The 9,822-nt window shown below is 34.4% G+C and overlaps 1 protein-coding gene across 1 annotated transcript in view; it reads left to right on the plus strand.

Annotated features, from left to right (window-relative positions):
• LOC110608952 overlaps nt 1–9,220 on the plus strand; it is a 37,393-nt gene extending 28,173 nt beyond the window's left edge. The window contains exons 19-27 of the mRNA XM_043952406.1: nt 3,552–3,793; nt 3,873–4,019; nt 6,764–6,980; nt 7,408–7,536; nt 7,618–7,761; nt 8,089–8,148; nt 8,230–8,409; nt 8,562–8,621; nt 8,798–9,220. Coding sequence (XP_043808341.1) covers nt 3,552–3,793; nt 3,873–4,019; nt 6,764–6,980; nt 7,408–7,536; nt 7,618–7,761; nt 8,089–8,148; nt 8,230–8,409; nt 8,562–8,621; nt 8,798–8,872 — 1,254 coding nt within the window. The 3' untranslated portion in view covers nt 8,873–9,220. The remainder of the gene's footprint in view (nt 1–3,551; nt 3,794–3,872; nt 4,020–6,763; nt 6,981–7,407; nt 7,537–7,617; nt 7,762–8,088; nt 8,149–8,229; nt 8,410–8,561; nt 8,622–8,797) is intronic.
• Nucleotides 9,221–9,822: the final 602 nt, after the last annotated feature.

Below are 9,822 nucleotides of genomic sequence, written 5' to 3' on the forward strand. Positions count from 1 at the left end.
TGTACTGCATATGCATTTCCCCATTACCCATCTTTGTGTAATTTGCTGCTTAATCAAATCCCCTTTGTCCATAATTCCTAGTTGTTCTACATTTCCAATCATGGTCCGAAATGGCCTTAGGCTAACCTGCTTGTTGTCTTACTTCAGAATATCTGCTCGCTTGTCCATGTGAATTCTGAGTCGTTTTATATTTCCAATCATAAGGCTAAACATCCTTAGTCTAACCTTCTTGCTATCTTGCAATATTCCTTATGAAGTTCTTATAAGTTCTTATTGCTGATGTCTCTCTTTTTTCTCATTTATAACTGATAGAGAATAGGAATGTAAGCAAAATATTAATAGAGAAGGAAGGAAAGCAATTGTTTAGATGAACTCTGAATTGCCAAACAAGTCCAGGAGTATAAACCCTCCCCTGAGCAGGAACAAGCTCCAGCTCCCAAAAACACAAGAAATTACCCAATAACCTCCCCTTTTTGTCCTATTCCTATATATATAGCTATTAGTGATATTTCTGCATGAGGCATGCCCCGAGATAACTGACTCTGACCCTCCTGATTCTCTGTCCTTTTCTTTGATCTTCTCGAATATACTATCCACCTGCCTTTGGCCCTACCCTTCAGTTGCTCATATGTAATCTTGCCACTATATTGAAAATCAGCCTTGTTCTCCAGGGAACCAAGTTGCATCTTTCGTAGATTGGTCATGCCATTTGATTAAACTCTGAGAAACAGATTGGCCATTTATAGTCACTATGCAATCCAAAATCTTCTCATGAAACAGAGGTAATGGTGCACCAACAACTAATTCTGAAGGTTGCTAGGTGGTAGACACATGATCACCAATTTTTTTTTTTTAAGCTGAGACACATGAAAAACAGGATGGACCTTGGCTTCCGAAGGCAACTCCAGCTTATAAGCGACTGAACTGATGCGACTAATAATTTTGAAAGGGCCATATTATCAAGGAGCTAGTTTCTGAGCAATCCAGAAAGAAACTGACGGTAGTCGATGGGGTTGCAATTTAACAAATACTAGATCACCCACTTGAAAAAAAATATCTTGTGTTTCTTGTCAGCTTGGTGTTTCATTGCATATTGGGCTTTCTGAAGCTTAAATTGGAGCTGACGGAGGATCTCATCTCTATCTAACAGAACTTGAGATAGCGGCCACCTTTGTTTCACCGGGTAAGAAATGGAGAAGTATGGGGGGTGGTCTGCCATAAATCACCTGATACATAGACTGCTGAATTGTACTGGAAATTGGTGTTGTACTGATATTCCGCGCAATGAAGCCACTGTACCCAACTCTTTGGTTGTTCTGAAGGAAAACAATGGAGATATTACTCCAGCAGAATTGGACCCTCTAGAAAAGATATCTGCAGTCGCGATTCACATAGTCAAAGAACAACCCCATACACAATTCCACTGAGCTTCTGAAGAGCATGCTCGAAAATTGGAGAGTACAATAAAGAACAGTTACCAGTCAAAGTAATCTTTTGTCCCTGATGTACAAAATGCATAGTGAGATTTTGTAATTCATTTTGACATTTCCTAGCATCGAGCCATGAAATTTCCAAAATAACATCAACACGCCTAAAGGAAAAACATAACAATCTGGAGCAATGGTAAGAGAACCCAAATTGATTGAAAAATCAGGGCGTAATCCGAAAGATTCCAAGTATGTGCCATCCCCAAGCTTCACGCGAAAAGGAGAGGTCTGATGAACCGAAAGACCCAATTGTTGTTCCAATCAATCTGACTTGCCCCACTATCCACCATCAAAGCAATTTGAGTGTTTGCAACCTTACCAAACAACTTCATCATCTTGAGTTGAGAGATACTACCCACAGAGGAAGCTCCATTTAAGAAAAATGCAAATCATTCACCGTTGTCGACAAAGGAGTAGAGCTCATCTCATTAAGAACAATTAAGTGGCTATCATCCAAATCATCCTCTGCTGCAATCACCATCTGATCCTTAGCAACTCATGATGGGTGAGGTGGCGAGTATTTTGATGGCGAGGTGTAGGCTCAGACGGAAATGGAGATTTAGTGAGAAGGCTGATTTGATTCGTGGAAGAAGTTTATTGAGTTGTTTTGGTAAATAAATCAGGGAATGGGCTTAGTGGGTTGAAGGACGAGAAGGCCGTGGGTCGCAGAGAGAAAGTCTTAGAGCCCAACCCATATGCGGCAGTGGGTTAGACGATGGATAAGAAGGTTTGAAGAGTCCAATGTTAAACAAGTCCCTTTCAACTTCACGAGCGATGGTCATAGTCCCATATACATCGGTGGTGTCATGGCTTCGAATCCGCACACGAATTTCCTCCTTTAAGCCATTCAAAAAATAACCCAAATAATGAGGATCAAAGATATGAGGTACCTGAGCAGCACAAATCAGAAACTGATCGATATAGACCTCCACTGAATCTGACTGCTTCACGGTAGCTAACCTTTCGAAAGGACTCATCAAAGCATCAGAACTATAACGATGTAATAATTCAGCAGAAAATTGATCCCAAGTTGAATTCGGAATGCGATGGCGGAGCCAATGGAGTGCTCCATCTTCCATAGTATCCATACATAGAAGCGCCATCATCACCTTGAGTTTAGGACAAGTGCCATTTAATTCAAAGTATTACTCTGCCCGAGCCAACCACCCCACTGGGTCCCCGCGATTGAAGGTAGGAATGTCCAGTTTCTTTGCCATCAGAACATCCTCTGTGAGATGAAGAGATACAGGAGAAGGAGAGTGCATGGTGGATGCGATGCGGCCAGAAGTAAGTTGAGTAGAGATTTCACCTCATTGGTGATGGTTTTCCCTTTAGCCAAGGTATGTAACAGACTTTCAATAGAAGAAAGTTTAGAGGTCACCTGTTCATTATCCACCTTAAGTTTTGTAAATCCATCTTCCAACAATGCTAAATTCCTCTCTATCGCTTCCACTCTACTGTCCATTCTGGTATGAGGCATTTGCTGGCAAGTTGGACCAAAATGATAGAGAATAGGAATGTAAGCAAAATATTAACAGAGAAGGAAGGAAAGAAATTGGATGGATGAACTTTGAATTGCCGAACAAGTCTAGGAGTATAAACCCTCCCCTGAGCAGGAACAAGCTCTAACTCCCAAAAACACAAGAAATTACCCGATAACCTCCCCCTTTTGTCTTATTCCTATATATATATATATAGCTATTAGTGATATTTTTGCATGAGGCATGCCCCGAGATAACTCATTCTGACCCTTCTGATTCCTTGTCCTTTTCTTTGATCCCGAGATTGCTAACTCTGACCCTCTTGATTCTCTGTCCTTTCCTTTGATCTTCTCGAATATACTATCCTACCCTTCAGTTGCTCATATGTAACAATAACATATAAAGTCTGCTATGTATGTCCCTCGTATTTGCTTCTGAGAAGATGCTAGTACTGAAATTTCTTTTGCCTAATCTAAGTTATGTAACAGCTGTATTTTAAATTTTATGTGGAGAGTATTGGATATATGTTTGCTTTCATTTTCAATATCCCTTATTTGCTCTGATCTTTGTGGACATTGGACAGGTTCGGATTGTTGCTGCTCAAGCCCTCACAACCATGGCAATCAGGTCTGGCGAGCCTTTTAGACTGCAGATTTATGAATTCCTGAATGCATTAGCACATGGTGGTGTGCAATCTCAATTATCAGACATCCATCTCAGTAATGGGGAAGATCAAGGGGCCAGTGGTACAGGGCTTGGTGTCTTAATTAGTCCCATGATAAAGGTTCTTGATGAAATGTACAGAGCACAAGATGAGCTGATCAAGTAAGAGCAATGCTTCTTCCCCCCTCCTTTGTTATATTATTCTTTTAATTTACCTTTATTAAATTTTCCACTGTTCTAGGGATATACGCAACCATGACAATACAAATAAAGAGTGGACAGATGAAGAATTGAAGAAACTTTATGAAACGCATGAAAGGTTGCTAGATCTCGTTTCATTATTTTGCTATGTTCCCCGAGCGAAGTATCTACCTTTGGGGCCAATAAGGTACAAGTTTACCCACATGTTATTTAATATCAACCTTTTTGAAATTAATGATGTCCATATTGCTTGAGAGAGGTGAGCCACCATCTATTGAAGAATTGGCCCACGTGATCCAATAATTCTTTACTATTATTATTGTTATTGTTAATTTATTTTACAGGAGGGGTAGGGTTGGAAAATAGGGAAAGAATTTGGGGGCAGAGGAATAAGGGAGAAAAAGAGAAACAAAGGGAAAAATAGGATTTGTTCTTCACTCTGCCTTTTCCAACATGTCATCATGGAGTGAGGAGGGGAAAAATCATTGTTATTGAAAGTCAAACCAGTGAACCAGACTGCAAACCATTTGGGGTCTGTAATCTGACCGGATGAGAAAGTGATCAGTGTGAGCCGTTTGACCTGGCCGGTCAGAAAGGTGAAATGGTGTGACCTATTTGGCTCAGCCAATTTGACCAGTCAAATAGGACCTTTTTTTTTCTCTTTGGCAAGGGGATTCCAACTCAAAACCTCATGAAAAGTCTTTGAAGTTGCAATAACTTGACCTTACATAGTAGTTGTATATTTTCTGTCCAATCCAAAAGCACACTAATTAATTTATTACATAATTTACATAAATTATTTTTTATCATATGTAAAATGTAATAAAGTTATTTTTTACTTTTTCACAATAATATTTTTATTTTATTTTTGTAATAAGTGAACTTAAATGACTATTTCTTATATTATACAACATTAATAATTTAAATTTTACGTCATAATACAATTATTTTTCTAATTTCTAACCTTATTAGTTAGAAATTTAATTAGGAAATGGTTTGCTCATTTCAATCACAACCCAGGCCCAGCTTTAACATCATCTCATGTGCCACATTAATAATTTTAAATTTGAAGTCATAATACATTTATTTTTTTTAACTCCTAACATTATTGGAAATTTAATTAGGAAAAGGTTCTCTCATTTTAATCACAACCCAGGCCCAACATCAACATCATCTCATGCACCATGAAACTAAAAAATAATAATAATTTTTGGTCAACAAACAAAACTCCATTTTTCGTTCACCTCTTGCTAGTAAATTGCTGTGTCTTTTTATTTATTTAATAAATTCTATAAAATATATTTTTATTTTTAATATATGTGATTAATATTTCATAATATTAAAAAGTTAATTGCACATTTATAGAAATGGTTGGTTGAATCATTGATCCACTGGTTGAACTAGTCACCCTGTCCCGTCGACCTGATCCTTCTTCTGGGTCAACCTCCGAGCTGAGTTTAATAACATTGAAAAAATGCTGGAATATGTTAAAATCAGTTAATTAATATTGAAAGTGCAACTTTTTGAAGACAAAATTTCTCATGAAAAGTTAAGGATGGAGTTAGAAATTTAAAATGCATAATTTTCTTTCCTCCCATTATTTTTTATTTTCCAAACAAAGGAAAATGACTTTTTTTTCTTTTTCTCCCTTTTTTCTTTCATTTTCTTCACTGTCAAACAAGAGAGAAATCAAGTCTATTCTATGAATTTTTTTCCCCACATTCACATTTTAGTTCCCATAACTTTCTTTCTGTTAATGTTTGAATATATATATATATATAAATGTATATATAATGATGAATAGTTCAAATTTCTGAGTTGGAAGCTTGTTAATTAGGTTTCTGAAAATCCTTTATTCTGGTGTTAGTTATGGGAAAAAGAAAAATAAAACTTTTTCTACATATACAGTTGTGACCAATGCCAAAAGTTCTTTTCTGGATGATGATAGAATCATTAAAATAGTTTTTTTTTTCAATTAAATATAAGCTCCATACAATATTCCTATAGACATATATACATGTGCATGTACATTTTTTTTTCTTTTCTAGATGGCTACTTGCATGTTTTCTTCTTTCTTGTGGAGGGATGAATTGCACAGTGTAGATTCTAGAGAAAGTACTTTGCTTGCTTAACTGATCTTATTATTGTTATTTTAATACATTGAGGGATATGATTTCTGAAATTTCTCTTCAAAATTTCATCTTATAATGCATAGAAAATATTTCTTGAGCAACCTTTCTGCATTTCAAAATTCTAAAGAGTGGTAAATATTTCTTCTTTTTTTTCCCTTTGTTTGGGTGAATTTGAGTGACAGGGAGATGATTGAGACATTATTTTATTTTTAATTTTGAAGTTTATACTTATATATACTTTTCACATTTAGCTTTTAAAAATTTTCACAACTAATCAATGGTTGCTACTTGTCAATTATTTTATCAAAAGTTTATTTCATTGAGAAGGTTTTATCAGTTTGTGTTGAATTGTAGATTTTTAATGATGGGTCAATTTAGAAAGTTGCAGAGCAGCTGAGGGTTTTTGTTTTCATGCAATTAGCCATGTTAATATTAATGATCCAATTATAACCAAGATATGAACATGGCATGAGCTCCATGGGATAGAAAGAGAACCATCTAATTAATAAAATTTATTATCTTAATACTCACGTCAGTCCTTTCATTGAAATTTTTTTAACCTTAAATTTGTAAGTCATATTTTCATGGGCTATACTAGTGAATTTTCAAAAAATTGGAAGAACTGTAATTGTTTGTGGGTCTGTACTTATTGGTCATCAACCGATTCTATAATGTTGCAAGTGGTGTGTTTTTTACTTTGTGACATTCATTCCATGTTTAATGTAGTTTTTAACTTGTGCTATTTTGTGTTTCTCATATTTTGTGATTTTTTTTTTTTAATTTTGAAATTTAATTACAGTGCAAAACTTATTGACATCTACCGTACAAAGCACAACATAAGTGCATCAACTGGTTTAAGTGACCCAGCTGTCGCTACTGGAATTTCTGACCTAATTTATGAATCTAAGCCACCTCCCGTGGAGTCTGATGCACTTGATGATGACTTGGTGAATGCTTGGGCAGCAAATCTTGGTGATGATGGATTATTGGGTAACAGTGCGCCCGCAATGAACAGGGTAATTTTAATGAATTTAATGCCACAAAATGATATTACCATTTGCATATAATATATTTTGACAGAAAATATAACATTAACAAAAAAGTATTGATACATGTAATCTATGTTTGTAATTCTTGAAGTAGTTGAGCTATTTGATATGATATTACACTAGTTGATTCAAAATATGCTTTAGCTATTATATGGGTTGTTGCCTTTATGACTCCCCTTTTTTTAAGAGCTGTAATACATATCTTTACTGCTTGCTTTCTTTCTTGCTCCTTTTTCTTGAATGGTTTTATAACAATCTAAAATCTTTGATTTGTTGGTTTTTTTTCTTAAATCTAACATTTGATTTTGACTATAGTCAAATCTTAGGCTATTTCATATGCAAATAGGTTATTTTGTTCAACTTTATACGAGTTTCAGTGTCTTCTTTGTATTAGGTCAATGAATTTCTTGCTGGTATTGGAACTGATGCTCCTGATGTTGAAGAAGAGAATATAATCTCTAGACCTTCTGTTAGCTATGATGATATGTGGGCAAAGACACTACTAGAGCCTTCAGAATTAGAGGTATGAAAACTTGCTATATTTTGTGAATTGGGAATAGCATGCAATAAAGTGATTCACTTCTGTATTTTATTGGATTTGCAGGAAGATGACGGGAGATCTTCTGGGTCATCCTCCCCAGACTCAACAGGATCAGTTGGAACTTCAATATCATCTCACTTTGGTGGAATGAGCTACCCATCACTGTTCAGTTCACGGCCGACTAATTTTGGAGCATCACAAACTTCGGTAAAATTTAACCCACTGTTTTTATCTGAAGTCATTTGTTAATTTTGCATGTGGGCACTTCTTGGGAATTTGCTTCTAAAAAAGAATTGATACTTGCTAGGAAATTATTTGCTCCGTTGCCCTTTTCAGCCTTTTTCAATTGACATTCTTCTTTCTGAGAAATGTGCTCTGATTACCTGAATGAATTGTTTTCAGTTCACTTGCCAACTTCTGAGAGACAATGTTTACAATATTGATGCGAAATTAATACTATATAAGTTTCCTGTATCATGAAAACATTTTTATTGTCCTTGCACATATTAACACACTCCAAATGTCTATTAACAGGAGAGATCAGGGGGAAGAAAATATAGCGGCGGCTCATCAATTTATGAGACAGGGTCTCCGGTGAGGGCTCATACCCTTGCACTTTACATGTCTTTTATATATTGGATCATAACAGATTCTGAACCTCTTAACATTTTTCAGATTAGAGAAGAGCCTCCATCATATACGTCATCTGTCATGCAAAGGTACGAGTCATTTGAGAACCCATTAGCTGGTCGTGGATCCCAGAGTTTTGAATCAGAGGATGAGGATCGACTTTCTTCTGGAAATCCACAATCAGGAAAGGCACTCTATGACTTCACTGCTGGTGGAGACGATGAGGTACGCATAATGTCTGCTTCTTTGAAACTATAGTTGCTGGTTCATGATCCAGTAAATGTTTATTCCTGTGATGCTTCTTATAGGAAATTAAAACGCATAAATAAGTTGATTTTAGTTAAAACATTAAAACGGTAAATAATTTTTGCTTGCAGTTAAATTTAACAGCAGGAGAGGAGGTGGAAATTGAATATGAAGTTGATGGATGGTACCATGTAAGTCATATGTTTTTTCTTACTTCTTCCTCTTACATAGACAGTAATCTGAAATTAGTTGATTATGGTTGAAGTATAATAGGAAAATTAGTTACCTGGAGTTTCTAAGTTATTATTGTTATTTAAGTGGTGTGTATGGTAAACGTTTTAATATATGTAAGATTTTATTACTACAGGTGAGGAAGAAGCGTCCAGGAAGGGATGGTAAAATGGCTGGGCTAGTCCCTGTCCTATATGTCAACAAATCTTGATACCTCGGAAGTAACAAATTCTTTTTCTTCAAAACTCACCATGCGCTGTAGTATCAATTTTTTTTGTATAATTGCTCCAATGTGCTGGTCTTCATACAGGTTTTATAACTTGAAACTCCTATATTTTTTAATTTGTTTGTCCAAATCTGATTGGTAAAGTTGTAGGGAAGTGTCTCTGTTTTTTTTTTTTTTTTTTTTTTTTTTTTTTTTTTTGGCTTTTATTTTAATTATTTTATTAGCTTTCTTTAAAAAATTAAAAAAAAAGGGAGTAGACCCATATGCCACGTTTTGATGTATTCCATTATATACATTTATGGCGATTTTGTGCTTGCAAGTTTGGCCTAGTCATGAAAACGTGTACCATGGTTAATGGTAATGATGAAAAACATAAATAGATGAAGTTTTAGGTAAAAAATGTATGAAATGATAGATCAATATAAAAGATGAAAAGTAATTAACTTTTTCAAATTATATATTCGACCGTTATATATTGATTTTTAGTGAAAGAATAATTTGCAATCATATTTACCGTGACTTTTAATTCGTCGCATAAGGGTACTGAAATTATTTTTGAAAAAATTAGTTGAAAATTTACTAATTGATTGAAAGATACATTAAAATATCACTAACACTTTAAAAAGTTTTCAAAGTTTTTTTTTTTTGTTGTTGATTTTAACTGTTAAGTACTATAAAAAATAGTTTAAAATATTCAATATATTTTTAAATATTATAAAAAAGTTTAAAATACTCAATATATTTTTAATAATATTGAGGAGCTGATTAATAATTTTTTTTAAATTATAAGAAGTAAAACACAGAAAGGATTTATTTTTAAATTTTTTAAAATGTTAATAATATTTTATTTTATTTTTTTAAAATAAAAAATTAATTAATAAATTTTTTCATAATATAAAAGCTAAATATTAATTTTTTCAAAGCTCTTCGTCATT

This window comes from Manihot esculenta, chromosome 2 (genome assembly GCF_001659605.2).
Source record: "Manihot esculenta cultivar AM560-2 chromosome 2, M.esculenta_v8, whole genome shotgun sequence".
In the NCBI taxonomy this organism is placed as follows: domain Eukaryota; kingdom Viridiplantae; phylum Streptophyta; class Magnoliopsida; order Malpighiales; family Euphorbiaceae; genus Manihot; species Manihot esculenta.